At 48.2% G+C, this 24,213-nt stretch overlaps 1 protein-coding gene across 1 annotated transcript in view; it reads right to left on the reverse strand.

The window, feature by feature from the left end:
• Positions 1 to 24,213, reverse strand: part of Fmn1 (formin 1) — a 230,378-nt gene that overhangs the window by 57,151 nt on the left and 149,014 nt on the right. Inside the window, exons 8-13 of the mRNA XM_013014304.1 lie at positions 23,750 to 23,811; positions 23,071 to 23,159; positions 18,844 to 18,973; positions 17,405 to 17,551; positions 16,277 to 16,336; positions 12,975 to 13,095 (exon numbers count right to left, since the gene is read on the reverse strand). Of these exons, the coding sequence (XP_012869758.1) occupies positions 12,975 to 13,095; positions 16,277 to 16,336; positions 17,405 to 17,551; positions 18,844 to 18,973; positions 23,071 to 23,159; positions 23,750 to 23,811 (609 nt within the window). The remainder of the gene's footprint in view (positions 1 to 12,974; positions 13,096 to 16,276; positions 16,337 to 17,404; positions 17,552 to 18,843; positions 18,974 to 23,070; positions 23,160 to 23,749; positions 23,812 to 24,213) is intronic.

Here is a 24,213-nt window from a genome sequence, read left to right on the forward strand (position 1 = left end):
GGAGGAGGAGGGAAAAAGGGGGGGAGGAAGAGGGGGAAGGGGAGGGGAAGGGGGAGGAGGAGCAACATGGGGATGGAGTTGCAGGCATCCCTGAAAGCTAGCTCCAGGTCTCCCCCTCAAAGGCTGAAGGTCTAAAGAGCAAGGGATTGTTTCCTTGGTGAGCGTCTCTTTCACTCCCTCAAGAAAGCCATCAGAACATCCATGTCACCACGTCATTCTACACAAGATAATCCCAAGGGCTATTCTGACTAAGAGCCTAAGAGGCCCAGCCCCCCGGGGAGAAGAACCTCGGCCCAGAGGAATGCTGTGCAAAAATAAGCCCACCAGGAAGCCGGACCCACGGGAGCCCCATGACTCTGATTCATCCTGCGGAGGGGCCGCCCGAGGGCCGGGGCACCTTAACGCTCTGCGATTGTGTGTACTCTCCATGAAAAACTTAAGCAGAAGTGACAAGGCTAAGTGAGGACAGGCCAGGATGCTTCAGGACGTTTGGAAGCACTTGCAGAGCCGGGCCCTTGGCTCCAGCCTTCGCACGGTATCGTCCAGAGCACTGTGGAGAGGAGCCTCCTACCAATCCGCTGACTCAGAGTTTCCACAGAGATGACTCTGTGGTGATGGGTGCAGCTTTGGTCTGCGAGACATTAGCATGAAAACTATTCATTAATCACCCACCCGTGACTAGGCCTGAACGGGATGGATTGGGAAGGACTCGATGGTCAGGCCATCTATGCCAAACTATTCCTTGCGTTGGTCCCGTGACAAGTGCCCCTTCAGAGCCTTCCTTTGAACTAAAGACAGTAAAAGACCTTATGAGAAATGTACACACACCCCTACGCATATATCTTGAAAAAGAAAACATAGGAAAAGAACTCATGAATCGTTTTCCATCGATTTAGTTCTAAGTCTGCTTTGGGAAGCCATGTTGTGCTACAATGGAAGAAAAGGTGCACTCAGCAATAAGGGCCTGAACCAGTGGTATTCAAGTGTAAATTATGCTGCTGGTGCCAACGGAGCTTCATACATTCAGATTCCCGAAGTACACATTTCTACAGTTGTAAGCACACGATTTTCGGATGCTGGGACTTGCTGGCCAGCATCAAGCCATTTGTGAAGACCAGACGCAGGCTGGGTCAGGTGCACGCTGAGACGGTGATGGAGCACCACATCCAAGAGTGAGCACAATGACAGTGAGTGCGGCGGGGCCCAGACTGGGGAGCTGGCTGACCACAGCAGAGCACAGCTCTGGAGGGCAGGGCGCTCTCCACGGGGCTGCACTCAACGGGAGCAGCCGCCGCCCTCACCACCAACGTCGCTACAGGAAACCAGAGTCAGCTCTTCCTCTTGAGTTAAAAAGCTTATCTGTGACAGTTTTCATGGGCGTTAAATGGTAGAATCTCTCTCTCTCTCTCTCTCTCTCACACACACACACACACACACACACACACACACACACACACACACACCTTGGAAGCAAAGGCAATGGACTTGTCTTTATGACTCAAGGAACTCATTAAGAGGCACCCGACACTGAGGTGAGCCCTATCTGCCTTCTTGCAGGCCAACTGCCCGTGACAAAAAGGCCGACGATGAAAACCTACAAGCTCATTAGAACAGGCGGCCCGCCTCCGCACAGCCCAGCCTGGACAGCTGCCACCCTCCCACACCGCGGTGACCTCTGCGCCTGATCCTCAGTCCAGGCCTCCTCGTTAAGTCACATCCATTGTCATTTTCTACTCTGGAAAGAACTTATACCTAAATAGGCCATAATGAAGTAAGGGATGGAAAGGCAGGAAGGAAAAAGGAAAAAAAAAGAAAGCCATGGAAAGTTATTTTAAAATACACAACCTGAACTGGCGGATGGGACCCAGGGCTGGCTCCAGGAATCGCTGGCAACCGCGGCTCATCCGTTTGCCACTGTCTTCAGATTTAATGCAGTATTTGGCTCAGACTTTTTTGTGTGTGAAAAATCCCCTATTCCAGATAAAATATTTACACAGCCCTATGTGTCTCACTTCATGGCTGTTAAGCAATCGTCTTTAAAACTCCACAGACACTTGTAAATCTGTCGGGAGAATCGCAGCTTATAAACAAGGCTTCATATAAAGAGGGTTGTATTGTCCGCTTGTGGGGAGTCAGGATTTCTTAAGGATGTGTTCAAAAATCACACTGGGGATCAAAAATAGTTCAGAGTGTGCAGAGTGGCCAGTGGTCAGCTATTTGAAGCCATGCTCTCCTGTCATGGATGCACCGGACTCCTGAGTTATGGCACAGGTGCTGGTCCAGCAGTCTCTGGGGCCTGCGTCCCGGGCCTGTCTGCTCAGAGAAGGTGACTTGGGGAAGTCTCCAATGGGAGACAGTCTCCTAGCTGCACAGTCTCACTGTTAGGAGGGACAAAAAAGGGGAACATGCTGGGAAGAAGAGGAGCCAAAGTGAGGACAGATGGGGTCCTCTAACAACCAACCACCACACCTATCCAGCACCGGCATTTTCAGCCCTTACGCCTACAAAATTCAAAAGCAAGGGAGGAGATCAGTTAAGCCATGTCCTGGCCTGGGCTTCCAGCTGAGTCAGGGATCTGTGATGGGACTGGGCCACACTGCCCCATTACTTATCCCGAGCGGATCAGGGAGCTGCCGTGTCATTTCTGCCCCATCTTGCCCGTGATCGGGACACTGGTTATGACTCAGGGTACTGTGATGGCTTTAGAGATGGAAGAGAATGCACAGAGTGTACACAGCAGACGTTACCCCAGCTTGAAACATTCCATGCTGGCCTGGGAGACAGGGACGTAAGCCTTGGGTTGAAAAACACAGGTAGGCATTTGTAAGTCCTCAAGTGTATAGTCCCTAGGCTCTGGAGCAGCAAACACTTGCTGATTCTCCTGGCGAGATGGAAATCTGGAAGGGCTCTGTAGTACACACTCTGGGGACTGTATGGAGCAGCTAAAGGGCAGACCGCACACCTTTCCATCACTAGGAGACTGGCAAGTTTCACCAGAACTCTTAAGGACAGTTTGCTTCCCCGTTGCTAGCGAAAGAAAAATGAGAAACCTAAGGAGGGATAAACTTCTCCCCTACAAAATGAGGGTAATGCTTGCTCTTAAAATGTGTTCACAAATGACTTGATATTTCAGGGAGTTTATTTAAAATTAGCAGTTAACTCAGTGCTTAGAATAAATATTTGCTGAGAAAATAAACTGAGAGAAAAGGTCAAGCAAGGTCCTCCTCCTATTCAAACTTTTTTTCTTAATACTCAGAGATCTGATGCTGTTTTTAATGACCACCAAAACAGTTCAGAAAAACAATTTAAGAACACAAAGGGGTGGGGTCAGGACATTACCCCTTACAGATTTTCCTTGGGTTAGGAAAGAGGAAGTTACTGTCTCTGTGATGTCTGGATGTCCACTTGGGTGTCAATGTATTGCTGTTTATCTCCGTGCTGATTCTCAAGACTATTCCAATCTCCCTCTGGCTAAAAGAAAGTCATCCTCAGGGATCTGCAGTGCCCAGGACCTCGGCCGGCCTCTTGTGTCTCTGGTTCTCTCGAGCTGAGGTCTCCCCGAGAGGTTTGAGGTGAGGGTGAGGACGGTGCACCGACTGTAAGGAGCTGAGACAAATCTGAACCCAGGAGTGCCCCCCGACCTGTGGGGACCAGCCACGCATGGTGTCTGTGCCTAGCCCTAGCCCTAGCCCTAGCCCTAGCCCTAGCCCTAGCCCTAGCCCTAGCCCTAGCCCTGTGATCCCATTCCTTGGGAGGTGCCGACACAACATAGTAGGAACTTGTCTCAAATAAAAAATGCGGGATGCCCATGAGCTGTAAGAAACACAGCCAACGTGGCCCCCAACCTCCAGATGCCACCACGGGAAGTTCCTCCTTGTTTTAAATGGGGACGACGAGATATGTAAATGGATTTAGATGAACAGATTAAGGGATTAAAGGGTCACTTTCTGTGACTCCTGACTGGAGCCATCTTTTCTCATTAAAAACTGGGCTCCATAGAAAGATCACTGCAAAGAGTATTGCTAAGTGGTATCAAAGAATATTTAAGGCACGGACTAACTCACGAACAGATCTCCATCTGCACGCTCTGCCTGTGAGTACTCAGAGGTCCCTGAGGTTTTAGTTATAAGACAGTGTCAGAGGGGTGCATGTGACGCGGTATCTTAGGTGTGGGCACGAAGCCCTGGCGCCCCACAGGTTAACACACCCCAATCAAAACCACGGCCAGACAGGCACCAAGGCCCTTAATGTTTTATGACCCGCCGAGGGTTATACAACTTGTGAAGCAAGGATTTGAATTCAGAACTTCTGACTCCCAAAATAGCAGTTCAAGATTGGTTCAAGATTTTATGTTGTTTATTAACAACTAAAACAAACACAATAAATCCTGCTCGCCATGCTGGCTTATAAATAATGGGTGAGAACAGAGGGCAAACTCAGGGGAAGCCAGGACAGCGTAACTCATCCTCCCACACAGCGATGTCCCAGCCACGGCTTCAAAGGGAAACACAAACGTCTTCCATTAATTACGCGGGTGAATCAAATTTCAGTTTCCGCATTCTCCCTCCTCTCTGTACAATTTGTCTTTGAAGGCATCCCATTTGGGGACGTGTGACCTTTACCCAGCACAGGGCCCGCTGCTGAATCCCTGCCTCTCCACAGCCCCTCTGAGGCACTCAGCCCAGTCCCCAAGTCTGTTTGGTTGAAACCATTTTGCAAAAATAAATCACATTGAAAAATTATTTCTAAAACTCTGCTTGCAAGACTAAATATTTTTGACGCCATGGCAACGTGGCCTGGACTCTGGGTAATGTATCCAATCTCATACCAGAGTTCAGGCTTAGTAAACTACTGCCATGGACAAATGGACTGAGGAGGAGGAGCCGAGCTGGTAAGTCAGGCATGGTCAATAATCATTCAGGCTGTGTCTTCTGGAGTTTCCCAAGAGGTGATACATGAGCCAGGGCTGTCCTAATGGATCAATTCGCCCTCGTAGGACGCACCAGCATGCACTGAACACACTGCACACTGCATGGCTTAGGAGTGACTGTAAGCACCAGCCGCAGTGCGAGAGACATCTCCCCACACGCCGCCCTCGCTGAGCCTTCCACGCTCTCTGATGCGGGCAGAGCAGAGCGGTGTGATTGCTCCACTGCCCCCACGAGCGTCTCAGAGGCTGAATGGTTTGTCAAGACAGCATGGCTCCTCGCGTGGAAAGTGGCAGAACTGAACCTTACACCCGAGTCTCTTCAATCCCAGCCCAGCGCTACTCTCCACACACCAGCCTGTGCCGCCGGAACTTCAGCAAACTACCTGTCACAAGTGACGTCATGTGTTACCTTCTTGAGGTGTATTCATCAAACTTACATAGTCACGTGGGCTAAGGAATAAATGCTTTCCGTACGCCCCGCAGACAGCGGCTTACTGTCTCTCTCCACCACCGGCAAGCACGTTGGCAAAGCTAACGTTTCCATCTTCCAAGTTCATGCGTGTCTCTAATAAGTTGCTACCTGATTTTTCTCTTCATGTACTGTAAATAGGTAGCACTCTCAACAGTCTACCTACCTGCCTCAGAACAGATTATATTTTCATTTTCTTCGTGTTTAGTTGGTCAATCTCTTGTGGCTCTCTTGACATCCAGGTTCTTCAGAGGTGGAAACCGAGTATTTCTGAACAGTCTTCTCTGTGGTTTCTTTTTACCTAATCTAACCTGAAATCTTTTCTCTCCCCGCCTGCCAGCCCTTCTGGGGACTCACTCTTGTCTTCTGTCTTAGACTTCTAATTTCCTGTGACCAGTGTCTTCCCACTTAACGCCACATTGTATTCTTATAGGGAGATCAGGTTTTGAGAATATACATTTAAAATGCTCTAATCTGGCCCCAAATCTGATATGATGGATTCAGAGTCTGAACTGGGGCTAATGCTCCTCTCTAAATTCAAATCCATTTATAGCTCTCAATGATGCTGTTGGAAAGTCTGAAGTCATTCTGCCTCTTTTGCTCTGGGTGAAATCTGTTCCTAGGTCCTCTTATAGAAGTGGGAAATTTCTCTTTCTTCCTAAGAAGTCTGAAATGCTCTAATAATGGTATGAAGCTGCTTCACTCCCTCATACCAAGACCCATTTGGACATTTTAAAATTAGAAAATCATATCAATCATTTGAGAAGATTCTCTTGAATGACTTCATTACTTTTATGGATGAATCTTGTATATTTGTACTTAGGTATAAATTAATGCAGAGGTTTGTGGTATGTATGGATTATCTTCTGTTCTTCTCCCCTTCTGAACTGCAGTTGAGACTTCTTGTTTGGTAAACCATGTACCACTTGTCCATTTGTTTTTCAAGCTTTGGAAATTTTGTGGTTCTCTCTCATTGTCTGTGCTGTTGACGTTTTTGTTGTTGTTGTTTTTTGGTGTTTGTTTGTTTTTGCCAGTCCTGGGGCTTGAACTCAGGGCCAGGGCACTGTCCCTGAGCTTCTTTTGCTCAAGACCAGCACTCTACCATTTGAGCCACAGTGCTATTTCTGGCCTTTTCCGTGTATGTGGTACTGAGGAATCGAGCCTGGGCTTTCATGCATGCTAGATGAGCACTCTACCACTGAGCCACATTCCCACCTGTGCTGTTGAGTTTTAAAGACCTCTTTACTAATCCTACATGAGTGTTCAACCAACCATCTTTCTCTAAAGAACCATTTTTTCCTGAGTCAGACTGTTCGGGGGCCATGCTCAAATAAGCATATAAACAAAACATTCACTCACTTGAAGTGGTGTTTCTGTTCCCTGTCTCCTTCCCTCTCTCCATCTCATGAGGAAAAAGCCACTCACTTGCCCCAGGTGGTGGCAGTTATCAATCCTACAGAGCCGGGGGCCTCTCCAGGAGCAAGGAGGAGCCTTCGGTTCTCTGTTCGACAGTATCAAGAGGTCATTTGTCTCAAATTGTGTTTCAGGCTCCGTGGTGCGGGCTGGCACAGGCTGCCAAGGGCCATCCTCACATCGAAGCGTGGACCTCTGGATACATGATTTCTGCTGAAGAGCCTCCAGGGCCGAGAGTGAAGGCTGAGGCCACGCTTGCACGGGAGCAGCCGGCAGAGGAGCAGGGAGAGAGGGTCCTTCTGCTCTCACAGCGACTCAAACTCAGGCATTTACAATGACCTCCCTCCCTCAGTCTACTCTTCATCAACCGCAGGGCAGAGAGGAGGGAAGGAAACGTGCAATGCCCCGAATCGACACGGGAACAAAGCCAGGGAGGTCACGGTCAAGGTGCTGCGTGGTCTTGCTTCTGCCTTGGTTTCTGGAGACGTGAGCTCTCCTGTGGACAGCTTCCTTCCAGCAGGCCTGGCCTCCGGCTCAGCAGCCCACCCTCGGGCTGCCTCTCACCTCCCAGAGCACAACGAGCCCCCTGCGAAGGAGACCCACGTCTCCACCTCACAGGGCAGACAACAGCTAGTTTACTGTTTACCAACTGTTTTTAAACAAGAAAGGCTTCCAATGTGGAAGTCGTTCAGCTGACTCAATGAGTTAATGCAAGAAAGAATACATTATTAACTTTTTCAAAACTATGCCCAATCCTTAATCTCAGTAATCTGTCTAGCTACAATTGAGAGTTGACTTTTGTGTTTTTAAACCAAGTTTTAATCATCAGCCCTGGCCAGAGCAGTACAACCAAGAAAGGATGGACAGAGACCAAGAGCCAATGCCAGCGATTCCCTTCAGCTTCTAGAGATCATCCAGTCTGACTACTTAGCTAACAACTTCTAAAACTGACAGTAATATCAATATCCATTTTTGTAAGCTGTGCTTCACATAATGTATAGTCTGTTAAATACTACTAAGTATTCAACGCAAGAAAATAAAATCACTTTCATTTCTTACCATTGACAGATGCTGTTTTGAAAGGGCCAACCTTCTTTGTGTTGATTATTAACTAACATACTTCTGGGGAACCTTACTAAGCTATCGCTGGGAATCCCCAGGGTGATCCGCCAGCACTTCCAGGCTTACCTGCTCACAGGCTTGTCTCTGGCATACCAATTTTCACTTCACTTGATATTGGTGAGTGCCACTACCGGGGAACTCTCCTCTACCTTTGCAAGGAAGGCTGAGTGGTGTACCCACATGTGCGTGCTGAGGGTGGGCTTGGTGTAAAAGCACAGTCAGATTTGTTCCACAGGGTGTTAGTTTCCTATTACTAGGATAACAAATGAATGGGATGTAAGTGGCTTAAAACAACACAAATGTATCTTGCAGGTCTGTTTGCTAGAAGTCAAACTAACACGGAGCTGCTGGGCTAAGGGCCCAGTGTTGACGGGGCCGTGTTCCTTCCTGTGTGCAGGGCAGGCAGGATCTGGTCTGCCTTTTCTAGTCGTGCAAGCTTGCCCCTCTCCCTGGCTCATTTCCCACTTCTTCCACCTTCGAAGCCAGTAACATTATAGTTCCTTCACCGTTCTTCTGTAGTTAAATCCCAAACAGGGAAAGCTGAAGGGCTTTCAAAGCTTCATGCTAAAGATTCGTGTGATTACATTAGTCCCACTGAGTAATCCTCCAAGAATAACCTTCCTATGTCAACAGCAACACAATTTCTCTTTTCTATGTAAGGCAGCATAGCCAGAGACTTTAGAGGCTTGGGTTTGGGCATCTTTAGGGGCCTCGACTTCCCTCCCCACACTTACGGATGGGTAAGAGTATCTGGCTAGCAAACAAGATCAAGGTTAAGAAAGAAACTACCGCTGCTGTTGGTGATTTCCCAACCACTCCTTACGACAGTCAGTCCAGGGAAACATTGTGTGATTAAGGGGTGTAGAGAAAAGAAAGTCTGCGGTGAGTTCACCGCATGCGGTAGGTACGTGGTTCTGCTCTTCGCGGTGGGGAGGAGGGAGCACAGGTAGTCCGGGAGCTCTACAGCCTCCGTCCATCACGGCCTGCTAGGCCCCTCCCCAGCAGGGCCAGCTGCACAGGCCGCGTACTTCCCTACTACTAACTGTCTTTGTGCAGCTTGTGCAACAAGGCCCCACGCATTCATTATTTTCTATGAAATGATGCAGGTGCCATACTGTCCCATTAAAATAAATGAGTATTTTATTGATTACTTTGATGTTGAGGACTGAATACAGGGCCTCACATATGCCACGCAATGCCACTGAGATATTCCTCTAGCCCTGGAAGATAAATGTATTTTTTGGTTATACTAGTTATCAAGATCATTCCTTCCCCAAACTGTGGCACATATCAGACTCCAAAGCCTGAGTTCTGAATCCATAGAATATTTGTCTATTTGCTCATCCACCTGTATAACCTCAGTCCATCCTCAACTCCAAGTACGTTTATTCCTGTATCTTTATCTGACCTGAGAATGGGACGTTTGCCTTCCTGGGGGGTATGCCCACACACAGCTACCTCACCTACCTATTATCCACAGAGCTCTATGCTGTGAACATAGCTTTCAGTTTGATCTCTGATACAACTAAAGGCTTCTAGGCCAGAGGAAAATATGTCACCGTGCTGAATATATTCCCTAGTGGTATCTAGTTCAAAACATGGCAAAGTCATCACCTATAAAACCCTGGTTTAGCTGCGTGAGCACCACGAGCTTCAGCATCCTTTTCTTGTGAGAGATCAAAATACTATCGTCTTCTTGGAGTAATTGTGAAAACTAGAGGGCATTCTATATGTGTGCGTGTGTAATCACCTAATAATAATCCCACACAAATTTGAGGAATGCTACTCGCGACACCCTTGTATTAAAATGTTATTCAAAGTTTTCACCTTTCTGAAAGATGTTCATTCTGCTCCTATTGGTGACATCTGCATGACCATCAACCCTTGGCTGCACTGCAAAGGCGTGGTTAACACTACTCAGAATATTTTCTTTCTTGCTTTTTTTTTTGTTGGCCATGAGGCCTGAACTCTGGGCCTGGGCGCCGTCCCTCAGCTCTTCAGCTCATGGCTAGCACTCTACCACTTGAGCCACAGCGCCACTTCTGGCTTTTTGTTTATGTGGTGCTGAGGAATGGAACCCAGGGCCTCATGCATGTGAGGCGAGCGCTCTACCACTGAGCCACTTCCCCAGCCCCCTCCGAATATTTTCTTCTAAGGGGTGGAGCCTGCCTAGAAAGCTGGGGCCTGATGCTTCTTAAAATTTGCTAATCACATCTGGTTTGGTTTTAGACATTTTCTGGGGTTTTGCCAACAGCTAAAACATTTTAATGGCTACAATAAACCTCAAGGCCTCATCAAATCTTTGCTGTGTGTGTGAAGATTATGTCCTCTTCAATTAAACATCCAATCGTGGTTCACACGAAGGCCTTGTGGGGACGGCGGTGAGACCGAATGGGAGAGCCGAGATGAAACGGGCCGCCGGCACTCTGGCCATTTTGCCAGATGGTATTTAAAGGAGAAAGAAATTCATTAGAGCCCAGCATCTGCCTTTTCCTTCAATGCGTACTGGGCACCTTTCATGTGTTAAACACACTGGCACTAGCGGGCATTTCTGTGTAAACAGTCAATGTGTGTGGGGTGGGGGCGGCATTCCCCATTTGTTTTTGTGGTAAATTGTATCTTTTGGAGTCGTTTGGTTCATAGGAGAAAAATAACTAAGATGATGTTTGTTTTTTCGTCCTGAGGCAGCTTCACCAACTCCAGAAGATTCTGCAGATCTTGAAGCTGGCTGAGGACAGTGTGTGGACTGAAGGGCCTCAGTGGCCAATGTCGGGGGGCTCCGGCAGCCGCTGCCCCAACTCCCCGGAATCCCTTCCTAGTGACTTCTCTATCCCTGCCTATTTATCATCCAACTCACTAGGATGTCAGAGGGGCCAGTGCCTGGAAGAGCAGGGGAAAGATCAAAAAGAGATCAGATTTCTCCTGAGAAGTCTACGCTGGGGTCAGGCCGTGGGCTTCCCAGGGAGCAAAGAAGTGGGAGAGCTGAGCACTCAGGACGGGCCTGCTGCTGAGCACTCAGGACGGCCCTGCTGCTGAGCACTCGGGACGGCCCTGCTGCTGAGCACTCAGGACGGGCCTGCTGCTGAGCACTCGGGACGGCCCTGCTGCTGAGCACTCAGGACGGGCCTGCTGCTGAGCACTCGGGACGGGCCTGCTGCTGAGCACTCGGGATGGCCCTGCTGCTGAGCATTCGGGATGGCCCTGCTGCTGAGCACTCAGGACGGCCCTGCTGCTGAGCACTCAGGACGGCCCTGCTGCTGAGCACTCGGGACGGCCCTGCTGCTGAGCACTCGGACGGCCCTGCTGCTGAGCACTCGGGACGGCCCTGCTGCTGAGCACTCAGGACGGCCCTGCTGCTGAGCACTCGGGACGGGCCTGCTGCTGAGCACTCGGGATGGCCCTGCTGCTGAGCATTCAGGATGGCCCTGCTGCTGAGCACTCAGGACGGCCCTGCTGCTGAGCACTCGGGACGGGCCTGGGGCTGAGCACTCGGGACGGCCCTGCTGCTGAGCACTCGGGACGGGCCTGCTGCTGAGCACTCGGGACGGCCCTGCTGCTGAGCACTCGGGACGGCCCTGCTGCTGAGCACTCGGGACGGGCCTGCTGCTGAGCACTCGGGACGGGCCTGCTGCTGACTCTTGCTGCCATCTGGGGGACAGGCCTGGGTCCTGGTCCTGCCTGCAGAGGGACGGAGAGGGCTCAGAGACGGCTCACGCTGCTTGATGGTGATATGAATCACCTTCCTCAGTGTAGATACAGAAAAAAGTGTCCATTATCCGTGACAGACGGAAACAATGGCTCCAAGCTCCCAGGTCCTAGTCCTGCACAAAGCTCCCAGTGGGATGAATCCACTCTCCCAACTGTATCAACGGGGGGGGGGGGGCGGAGGGGGAATCCACACGCACACTCCTCTAAAAGTAATTTACCAGGTAAAAGTATGCACTTGTAACCACTCTCCTGATTGAAGTAAGTTTTATGCCCAAAGTAAAAATAAATGGCTTTCCCTGCCACTGGGAAGGGACCTGCCCGGCTCTGCCTCCATTTCAAAGCTGCTCTCAGCCTACAACGTGGGTTCTGACCACTCTTTCACAATAAACATTTTTTAATGTTTATTTTATGTCTTAGTGTGAAACTATTCCTGGTTGAATTTTTTGCTCCCTCCAACACCCCTTCTGGCACACAGGGTTCCATTTCCACATTAACACGCTCCCTAAATCCTCTACAGCGATCTTCAGCCGGAGTTACACAAGCTCCAAGGAGAGTATTTATGTTTCTGGACAAGAAGATGTCTCCACAGTAAAAACAGTAGACGACCGAGACGCCAAAGGAAAATTCCTACTCAAGCAAGACGTACTTTTACTTTTCAATAAAGGCTAAAAAAAGGGGCTTTTGCAATATCACATTTTGAATAACTCAAAATGTAAATGAAACTATAATGGAATGCTTACTGTGGGTCTATGGTTGCATCCATACAGAAGCCAAATATATAAAGATGCTAGTGTACATGAGTGATATATGTGTATGTGTGCATATGCATGAGCATATATGTGTGCACGCATGTTGCAGGCATTCACATGTGTACAAGCAGCAAAGTGAGACAATGCATTTGCTCTAATTGTCAGTTTAGTCCAATGCCTCTGATTGACAGCATGATACAATTTCTCTGAGTCTTGTTTTTTTATCTGTAAACGGAGTTAAGACAGTTTCTCCTTATTTGGTGGTTATAAGGATAATAGAAAACAGCATGGTTCCAAAAAATAGTTGGTGCTATTACTAAAAAAGCCGTACCTACGAAATGTGAGAAACTGTAGGTATGACAAGACATGGACAGTAAACAAACAACCAGCCTTCCTAAAAGAGAGCAGCACACCCACGCATGCCACCAATGCTCGGGACAAGGCCGAGCTCCACACGGGACACAGCGGACCAGAGAGGGGCGGGCCTGCTGCGTTCCGCGCACCTGACACAAACGGTCCTCCAACACATTTCTTAAAAATACATCTTTGCAGTTATCACAGTAGCACAAACAATTCCTGTTACCTTCCAGTTGCCTCTTCAGCTTTCTTAAATCTTTCACGAGGTCTTCGAACCTGACCTGGGAGGCCAGAAGGAGGTCTTGTGGCTCAGGCAAGGGGAAGACACTCTTTTCGGTCCCGGCTTCCTAAGGGATATTGCAAACAAAGGAAGAGGTACATCTTCTCGCCCTGGTCATGGTCAGCTGAAAATGCATGGCACTGGCATCACTGTAACGCTCCCTCGAGACTCCCAAGTGTGGCCTCCACTATCTTTGTAAAGCGTTTCCAAGCGCTGCTTCATTTACCTGAGCCGGCATTTACGAGGGGCAGGGTTGGTATAGTTTTGACAAGTTCCTCTGCGCTATCTCATGGAGGACCTAAGCTGAGAAGGCAGAATCTCAGGCCCAATAAAACCGAGACCAAGTGTCTTTCCCAGCCCCCTGCCTTCTCCCCAGACGCACGTCTCAGGCAGCCTTCAGCTCTTCCTCTCTCCACAGGCACCACGTTGCCGGCTTCCCTTCACAGCCCGTCCTTCCTCACTCTCAAACCGCTTCACCAGGCGCTCTGTGATCTGGCCTCTGCTGCGCTGCAGCACCTCCCTCTAGCCTTCCTGAGATGGAGACAAGGCCACCGTCTCTGGTCTCTAGGCCTTTGCCACCCCTTCCCCAGGGACTCCTTAAACCTCCTTGTTCACCCTGATACCTCCTTAAAAGACTTCCTTTCAATCTCCAGGCTTGGGTGTTTCTTTCCTGTATTCCAAGAGCCTCTGACATCCTGATCACAGCACTTACTGCCTTCATTTAAAAACTGTGGTGCTAGCTTGTACGTTTTCCCACTAGGCAGTAAGCATCTAAAGGGCAAGAACTCTGCCTTGTTCTCAGGATATCTATAAAGCCTGGCATGCCAGCAGACTGTGCTGGCCGGTGGGCACTGCTGTAAACAGCCTGTGTAATCCACTTTAGGAAAATCTGCACTTTTAGCCAGAGACGTCTAACTGATCACATTTCCTTGTGGTTTTTGGAGTTCCTGGATTCGTTCCATTCCTCTAAGCCCCTTAGATTCTCTATGGACACCAACTTATCAGAATATAATAAATTTATTTTTTTCCATTGTTCTACATTTATTTTATTGCTTTAGAAACACTGGAAGGGGTACCCTAGTCTAAGTGCTAAGACAGAACATCTAAGAGGCTTAATTGGTGAGCTGCGCTGCAAGGACTCAGGAAGCAGACCATCTTCTAAAACTCCTCATCAGAGGATCACAGAAAATGCCAGTGGGCAAATCAGCCCGGTAGTAGCTTTTGCAAAAGCTACTCAGAGTTGAATGGAAGACTGTATGTGGACTTCTTCAGCCTGGACCTAGACTGAAATCCAAGACTGTAAGTGGATTTCTTCAACCTGGACCTAGATTGAGATCCAACCCCAGGTCTGAGGGTCAGGAGTCACCCCTGCCCCAGCTGTGGTTCCCTACCACTAATCACAAAATCATCACTTATATTCCCGGAAGAAAAGGGTGGTTTCTAGACTAGGCCACGCCGGCAGCTGTGATTATTCTTTTGGTAAGCTTTCCCTCCAGGAAGTCAATTTCATTGGATTCTCCATTTTGTAGGACAATCTCAGCCATTCTGCTTGGTAGAGGCAGACGCCATCGGGTCAATCTGCTTTAGCCAGCATAGAGTTAGAAAGGTCCTCTGCCAGCAGGCAGGTGATGGAGCCTGCCATCCTGGCATCTGAGACCCAGACAGGAGAACAGAGAGGATGGTGACTGAGACCAGCCCGAGCTACAGCAAGACCCTCGCTCAAAAACAAAGCAAAAACGAAACAGGAGGGAAGGACAGGGGAGAGGACAGGGAGGGAGGGAAGAAGGAAGGAAGGGAGGGAGGAATTTTATTTAGAGTCTCACTATGCAGCCCAAACCGGCCGCAAACTCGCTATGTGGCCCTGCCTCAGCTGAGATGACAGGTAGGTACCACTGTGCTCATCGCGGATGACCAGTAAGTAGATTCTTTTTTGGGAGAATAAGAGAAAAGGAAAGCGTGTGTGTGTGTGTGTGTGTGTGTGTGTGCGTGTGTGTGTGTGAGACTCTGAGAGGCATCAGAAGTAAAAATCCATTAGTAAGCAAGCGTACTAGTAAGGGTGTGGTTGGAGCACATCATGTCTTGGATTAAATCACAGAATATGTGTAAAGGAAAAGTAATAACAGCTTGGATGCAAAAGACTAAAGTGGAATGGAATCGTCTTAACTCAATTGCAAATGGGGCACTGTTTTTGTTTTGAATAGAAGCATGCTGTCAGAGCACAGGTAAACGGGGTGGGTGGTGTGGAGACATCCTCCAGGAGTCTCCTTAAAGCCTCTGTGCACTGGGGCGAGCAGGAAGGAAAAATACAGACAGACAATGAGCTTAGCTGAAGTCAGAGCAGAGCCAAAGGTGCCAAATGACCAAGATCTGAGGAGTTGGAGAAATCTATCAGAGAGGGAAGAGATCTGATGGCCTGCATAGAAGCAGAGCCGTTGGGAGGGAGGGAGGGAAGGGCTAGGCAGGTTCATTAAGAGGAGTTAGATCCATCTATCAGAGAGGGAAGCGACCATAGAAAGAGGGGACCAGTGCTTAGCTTCTCTGCATGAGATCTTCCTCTTTTTCTTTCTTTGGTGCCTGGGAAACACTCTGCTTCCATAGCGAGTTAGGCCGGAGTCCTGACCACATGTTCCTTTGTGATTTTTCTGTTTGTACTAATTGTTTTATTCCTCAGTAATAGTTGCTCTTTGTCTCACAGTGACTGGCTCTTTCTACTCAGTTCAACAAGAAGGAAAGAAACAGAAAATTGTGATCAGGTTGATTCTGACAGACATGTTTGTTTCTAACTGCAAATATAATCTAAGTAGAGGAAGGACTTGTTCAAATTCAGTGTCTCCAACTTGTTCACAGCTGCACTGTGGGTACAACATTGGGTATTACTGTGTCTTGACTTCTATTTTATTCTGTATCTCAGAATCCAGTTTCAACTATAAGCAGTTACCGAATGGAACCTGAGTTCACAGAGAACCTCACAATGTGACCACAACGCAACTAAGGTGACTCCACAAAGCTGTGTTTGTTGTACACTGAGAATCAGTAGACGTGTGCCAAGAACAATTCTTCTCTTTCTCAAAGTTAACATTGCTCTCTTGGTTTCACTATTTTTTTTTAAACCCTGGAGTCTGGAGACCATTCAGAGCTGGGTGTGAAAAATCATCTGTCCAGCTATCCATCACCCAATTTCTGAATGCCATCCATGTGTCAGAGTTGACACCCCATTAGCAGAGTTTCTATGTGGTAATATTTCTTACCTGATCGTAGTAACGCAGGTAATACTTCACAACATAATCCACCAGATTAATTCCATTATCCTAGGTTTAAAAGAGAAAGCAAATGACAAGCTGTTCACATGAGTCTCTGCCCTGGTTCTACAGTTGAGAGCAGATATCTCAAGTTTATGATACTGATACTTTGTGAGATTTGATCCTAATTCTGTTCAAAACAAACAAGATTTTCCTCCATTAAAAAAAAAAGTCAGCTATACAAAGAAATGACTCTACCCTGTTGTTTGTGGGGAAAATAGATAGCTTACAAGACCTCCGAGACCATGCCTAAAACAAACAAGTAAACAGAAAATTGGTGTCTCATATTTTCTGGCATAAAGCCAAGACAGGAGACAGGGGTATTAAAGGGAACAGAAAGCCCTCCCTCCCTTCCCACCTTTCAAAAAAATGTGTTTTCTTAATGGCGTGAAAAACTATCAGAGCCAACTTAAAAGGAACCACGCCACTTTATGACCCCAGGAGGCCAGAGGGAGGCCCTCCCACAAGGTAGCCTTTGTGTCCGGTTCACAGGGGTCTAATTCTAACTGGCCGGAGCATTTCCCCTCCCTCCACCCTCTCTGCCCCCCATGGGACCCCTTGATATGGGCTGGTTGTTTCTAAAGAGGTAGCCCTGCAGGGGTGTGGAGCCTAGTGATAATCAGGCTCAGAGAGCTGACCAGAGACTCCAGACCAATTGTTGTGAGGGAAAGAATTCAAACACTCCGCTAAATTGGTGATTCCACAGTGCTGTGCTATACAGGGAGTAAATTACAAGTAGCCAGAACTAAATTCAAACACACTCCAGCCTTTGCACCACAATTAATATTTTAATGTTTTATCTTCCATTGCAGTAGCGGCTTGGATTACTCACGTATGCTACACCAAAAACAAAAAAAGGAATTGTGTCACTAAAAATAAGATCTAAGATGAAAAACCTATTTTTACTCCAAAATCCAAAGAAAGTAGAGAAGACAATTCATGTTCTCAAATACTTGATTACTGTTAGGGGAAAAAAGAGCAAGAAATATAACACTCGGGAGCACTTTTTGTTATTTCTATAAACAAAGGCATTCAGGCTTTAAATTGAAATCATAAAAACTCGTCAGAACTAAATACCCGACTCTTGACATCCTTGAGTTTGGGCAGAATTTCTAGGCTGTAGCCATCTGCTTGTCCTCGGGTCCTGTTCCCTCCATTCATGTAATTTCCAAAGGCCAGGATGAGAGCCAGGATGTCCTTCACACTCTTCATGCTCAACAGGCCCTGTGAGGACAGCGCGGGTGAGGACAGTCCCAACTCCAGCCACACAGCAGTCACTGGGCTCCAGGAGTATTTGGACCAACCAACCGCCTGATGGCTTGTTACCAAGAGTATTAACAGCGAACGAGGTGAAAATCACGTTAGGAAGCCACTGGTGTCTGTTCTTAATGAAAAGAACGAAAGCCATATCTTCTACACACTCAAAAACTATAAACAATTCACGCCCTAGTATCGAGGATGAAATCTTCATATTGATAGCTCCACTTGACTTAATTTTATTTTTCATTCTTAAAGTACTTTCAGACTGATTCAAGGAAGTTAATAGAATTAGGCTTTATTTTTGGTGACCTCAAAGTAGAATGATATAGAATGTCTTTTCAGGATCTGTTGGGGACTATGTGCCTGTGCACACAGCACAGTCAAACACAGAGTAGACACAGGAAATGCGAGTGCAGCCTCACAATCATGCATTTTGAGGCCATAGGTTATGTTTACAGTGCTTTTAAATGCACATTTATTGTTTATATAAACTTCTACCATTCCAAGCCACTTAGGATTTTCTTCAGCTCCCTTATCTCATTTATTTTTCCTCTCTTTTATTTTTGCTTCAGGTACAAATTTTCAAATGGAAGCATTTTTCCCCTTTATAGTCTTACTTGTTTGTCTTTTATTTTAGGGGAAAGAAAGTGAGCAAAATTCTCTAGGCAGATTCTGCTCTTCCCCCTCAGGGTACTCGGGTAATAGTTATGCTTTTTTTTATTAGCATCTTTTATGCAAACCTCTAGGTAAGCCATGAAGTACTCTAGTACGATGTCGAGGCGCCTCATGTCCCCCAGAGCATGGATCACCGTGTGAGAAAGCCAAAGACTAGAGTTTAATTGTCTAATGCACACTAGTACAGTGAAGCCAACAGACTTATCTGCCAGTCATTCATGATCCAGTCAGTTATTTCACCTGTCAAATCTCTAGAATCCTTCTAATTTGGGATATGGACAGGTTTGAGGTGATCAGGTATGAAGGTTTCAAGCAAAATTCCCTTATGCAAGTTGAAGAGGTAGAAAGGGAACAGAGCACACCGTCTGGACTGCTCCGTAAGCCTGTGAACTCCTGGCTGCCTGAATCTGCATGCCCTCTTCCTTCCTTCCTCTCTTGGGCAGGCCAGCCACACACTCACCTTCGGAGAAAGCACACAAGGTGTGGACAAGGCTCTATGGTTGCTTTCTCTGACTCTCCACTCCCTCCTTTACTGGACCCCATGGAAGTCAGGCCAGCTTTGAACTTCACAGCAAACATACCTCAGAGGCTCGCGTGACAATCTCAATCTTCCGGTGTAAAGAGTTGATGCTCTCAGAGAACACAGATCTGAAGATTATGCACTGGGCACGTTCGGCAAAATTAGGGATCTGAGCTAACTCATGTAAAAACCTGTCAACAGAAAAAAGAAACACTGAAAAAAAATCATTCTGGTTAGTAGAAAAGATCTTCCATGAGAGCAGTGCTTGTTTGAAAATCTCAGCTTGTAGTTATGAAAGGTACCAAACAGGCTGTCTAAGGAGTTACTGTTCCCAACAGGGCCACTGTGCTGAGGGTTTCTGTGGCGATGAACAAGTGTATGGTGTACACACTTAGGAACACAAAGGCTATGCAAATGTACTAAAGAAGTTCTCTGTGGCTCTCTACTCAAGCAGGGGTGAACTTGAAATGGAAAGTCTTTTAGTTTATGAGAAAAATGTCAGAATGAGTTCTCTTGTACTGAAGCATTTTCTAAAAGAACATCCACATGGGCAAGCAAAGTAGGTTCTTCATGTGAATATCCAGTCAACTGACTAAAACAAAATTCTTACTGTGGTAAGATGGCTTCTGTTTTTGCCCACTTATATAAAAGTCTGTAACAACCGAATTCTCCATGTCAACGTACTCACATAGGTAGTTCATAGCTCAGTATGTGGAGCAAAGCAAGGAGACAGTCAAAGCTTCTTCAGGACCTGGCCTGAGTTGGGTGCCGACCTGCACACAGTAGCTGACTGTCTGAGCAGTTGGCCACTTCATCCTGTGCGAAATTAAACTGGAAGAGCTACACACTGTCCAGGCCAACTACCAGAGAAAAGGATATAAACTACACTGCGTGGAAACAGCTGGCTATGAGCTTAGGAAGGGAGAGAACCAACCCATGGTCATCAATTTCATTTTGAAATGATGGCTGATATTTCTGGAAGTCTTAGTCAACTTATAACAACCATTACCTTGACATTTTGCAATCTCCCACCAAGAACACTTTATAGGGGAGCAAAGCTGTAGCTCTTTTTTAGTTAGTTTATTTAGTTTTGAGACTTTCTGGATATGCAGGCCAAGCTATGGAATGGAGTTTAAACTTTTTCCTAATGAATGACAGGTCATAAACAGGGAAATGATCTTTCAGCTTTTTGTCTCATGCAGTCATCACAGTAGTGCTTAGCTGGAAATGACAGTGGATTTGAGGCTGGGGAAATTACTGAACCACCATTGTAATCTTCTAAGAGGGAAGGAGCTGTGGCCGTGAGTGGGTGGGGCGGGGGATGGAAAGAAGACATGAAGCAATCGACTGATCCCATGAAGACTGAGAAGAGTCCTGGTTGACCTCTGGGTTTTGAGCTTAGATATATTTGGTAGAATGTGAAAATGAAAAATATTGGAAAAAAGTTGGAAAAAAATATATATTTTGTCAGTTGTGGGGCTTGAACTCTGGGCCTGGACGCTGTTCAGCTCTTCAGCTCAAGGCGAGTGCTCTACCATTTGAGCCACAGCATTACTTCTAGCTTTCTGATGGTTTACTGGAGATACGAGTCTCACAGACTTTTCTGCCCAGGCTGGCTTTGAACTGCAATCCTCAGATCTCAGCCTCCTGAGTAGTTAGGATTACAGGCGTGAGCCATCAGCATCCAGCTAGAAAAAAATATCTTTAAACTACTTTCAATTCAAAAATAACCAGGCAAATACTCAAGGAAAGGCTTCTTTCCCATTTATCTATTTTATTTATCAGAAGAATAGGTTAAAGGCTTGGAAGCACAAGTGTCTGATACCTGGTTCCACCACTGTTTTATACTCTACAGATATGTGCGTGGACAGTAAGCCTTTTATGTGTTCCCAAGCATAGGATGTGGAACACTGGGCCTTGGTGCTTGTAAGTATCCATTACCTGATTTCCTGTGATTGTCTGACTTTATATCCAGGTTCTATGATTACACAACATGGAGGCAGCCCCACATGAGGGAGCGTTCCCTCTGCATCTAATGCAGGCATGGGGCCCAGGAAGAAGCGTAACTTCAGCTGACACATATACAGGAGCGAAGTGCTGTGCTGCGGAACCAACCTAGCCGACGGGCGAGATTGACGCCATGTGGCCCAGTGCTTGCTTGAGACCCCCTCTGGCACCACCACTCTCTAAGCCTCTGGAGGCTTGTGTTCACACCACTAGTGGTAAAACAGCTAGTGATAAAACGCAGTCTCACGTAGTCAGAAAGGAGAATCCAGGTACGTGAGGTCTAAGTTAGCTGTGCGTCTGCCATTAGAACAGGCCAACAGGTACGTGGCGTCTCCATTTAAGGCCATGGCAGGTGAGCATCGGCTCCACCAAATCCTCTCTGGGCGGGAGGTAGAGGGCTACCCCCGAGGGTGTGGCTGTCAGACAGCCTAGCCCCAGAAGACGACACCTCTGTGGAAAATGGCTTTCTGAGCCTGGCATGGGGTGGAAGGAGCTCATGAGGTGAGAGGGGAGGACGGCCTCTCCGTGTCGTGATTTATGGGACTGGGCGCCACCGGCCGCTGGGGACTGCAGTGCTAAACCATAAATGAGTCATGCTTTCCAGTATGTAAAACATCTTTACAGTCAATCACTGGGAGTTAGTGGCGGATGATGTGCCAGAGAATCAGATTTTGGCATAAAGCAGACAAATGCTGTTCTGTGCTGGGGGTGGAGAGCGAAGGTGGCGCTAACCCGGGGCCCTGGACCTCTATCTACCTTCCACACCTCTCTCTCCATCCGGCGGCCCGTCGCCTCTGCGGCACAGCATGGCAGGCCTCTCTGCCATAGGACACAGCTGTGAGTGATCACAGAGCCCTTGCAATGATTATGAAGTGCTCCTCCAGCTAGACAATCAGCACAAAACCCAAGAACAATGGGCTGTCTGATGGTCAGCTGCCACCGTTACTTTATGTCCTGGCCATTAGTCTTGAGAAGCAGCGCTAGAAGGAGGATTGCTTCTGGTGGCAGAAACAGCATCTCTCCTGACTGCTCGTCCATTCGGCCAAGTGGGTGAGGGGCTGGCAAATCAACTCTGTAGGTCTAATTCAGCCTGCAGCTTATGTCCTGACTTAGGAAACTTAAGAATCTTGGTTTTCATATTTTTAAATGGTTGAAAAAGAACCAATCGAAGGTCAACACTGCTGACACGTAAAAGTGATATGAATTCAAATGTCAGCATTCCTAAATAAAATGCCATTCCAAGAACAGCCGTGTTTCTTTGCTGCGTTTGCCCTTCGGAGGCTGACTTGAGTAGCTGTGACAGATCTTTTGACCCACACAGATTAAATACTAGCTCATCCTTCACAGGAAAAGCATTTCAGTCCCATTCTGTTTCGCTGCCTAACCCCAGGGCCCCAAACACTTCCCAGGATCTTATGTGTGCCAGTGTCTCAGTGTTCGTGGCTCATCCTCAGCCCTTAGGAATTAGGTTGTGACATTAGCAATCGCAACTTGGGATAAGCTGGTGGATGCTGGGTAGGATGCTGATGAACAACAGTGGACTGAAGGCAAGGAATCCCATTTGAGCTGACTCCCAGTGTTCCTAGGCTTGGGTTTTGGAGGTGCTGGATTCAGCTCCTTGTGATAGGAATTCATCTCGGGTTCCCAAACTACCAGTAAGGTGTGGTGTCAGCATCTCAGGAAACCCAGACCTCTCTACCCACCCATATCTCTGGAGAACCGGATGGGGTCCTGGCACCTCAGAGCCCCAGGAACTCATGTGTGTCTTAGAGACTCCAGGAGCCCAGGCAAGGACAAGGCACACACGGAATGAGAGTCAATGGAGAGGAGAAGCAGGCTAGGAGGGAAGGTAACGAAGTGGCCGCTGACTTGGGAAGACCAAGGAGAGAATTTGGGGGTAAAGCAGGCATATTCAAGCTACATGTACTGATTATGACATTGAAAAATCAATTTGAATTCTGTGGCTCTGATATCATCTTTTCAACTGCATCAGCAAACCCTAACATGGAGCAATGCCTTCTTCCTTCCTTGGTTACGCTTTTGGTTGGGATGTTTAGTCTAGAAGGAATTAAGGAATTGGTAGGACATGGAAGGGGGTGGGGGAGGGGACACACTGCCCAGCAGCACAGATCTCAAGTCTGCTTTTAAAGGTCACGGGAATGACGGTGCTGTAACTGAGCTCAGAGCACAGTTGGACTTGGGACAGTCGGAACTGAGAGGCAGCAACACAGAGGCTGCGGCTCCCTTCCGTCCGAGGAGGACAGAGTTCGAGGGTCCTTACTGCTCAGGCTTGTCCAGCAGCTTCAGGTTCTCGTCTGTGGACGTCTCATAGTACTTCCTTATTTTAACCAATTCATCCTCTTGGGCTCGCTGTTTGGGAGAAAAAGTTCATGGTGGTTAAACATATGCAGTTCTCTTTTTGGCACAAAAGACCACGTGGTGTCCCACTATCCGAGCTCTGGTACCAATGATGGAACCGGATTGAGCGGCTTGGTAACGGCCCCGCCGGGGTCCCTGGTCAGACAGTTCTCTAGTAGAGCTGGACCGCACACCTCCCCCACACAATCCCAGGCTGGCTCCCATCTCAAGTGCCAGCCACTCACTGGGCCTAACGGTAACCGTCCGGGCTGGCATCAGCGTTCCTGTGTCACGGGCACAGGCCACGATTCAGCAGGAAGCTCATCTTCATGCCCGCGGGCAGCAGGGCCAGGCTCCTGCGGCTCATGACAAGCGCTACGCCCCCAGCTCCCTCAGGGCCAGGCTCCTGCGGCTCATGACGAGCGCTACGCCCCCAGCTCCCTCAGTGCCGGGCTTGCTCCTGTGCACGCTGGCACCGCCACGCCTTAATCTGTTCCACGCTCTGTCAATACCCTGTCTAGCAAAGAGCACGAGTGGTCTGGAGATTCTTAGAGAAAAAGGAAACGATGGACACTCCGGCTCTGTATGCGTTTGACACTCACATTTTCGTATAAGGCCGCCAGGGTCTCCAAGTCAACCACGGACTCATCCACGGTAAAGATGGCTGCGGAAGAGAAAAGGCCAGGGTAGGGCTCTGAGGCGGTCCCAGGGCAGAGGCCCCGGTCAGGCCTCAGGGCCCCCGGTCAGGCCTCGGGGCCCCCCGGTCGGGCCTCGGGGCCCCAGTCAGGCCTCAGGGCCCCGGTCAGGCCTCAGGGCCCCGGTCGGGCCTCCGGGCCCCCGTCAGGCCTCAAGGCCCCAGTCAGGCCTCGGGGCCGGGGAGGGTCAGGCACCTTGCTCCTGCTCTCCAGGCTGCTTCTGCAGCCCGGCCTTTCCTGCACACCAGGGGGCTCGCTCCTATGATGGCCTTGCACCATGCCCTGCCTGGTTTAATTCCTCAGGCCCCATGTCCTTTCTGCAGTTTAATTTAGGCTCCACAGGAGAAGTGTTTGTGCTTTAAAAGTCAATC

This window comes from Dipodomys ordii, unplaced genomic scaffold (genome assembly GCF_000151885.1).
Source record: "Dipodomys ordii isolate 6190 unplaced genomic scaffold, Dord_2.0 Scaffold23, whole genome shotgun sequence".
Lineage (NCBI taxonomy): Eukaryota > Metazoa > Chordata > Mammalia > Rodentia > Heteromyidae > Dipodomys > Dipodomys ordii.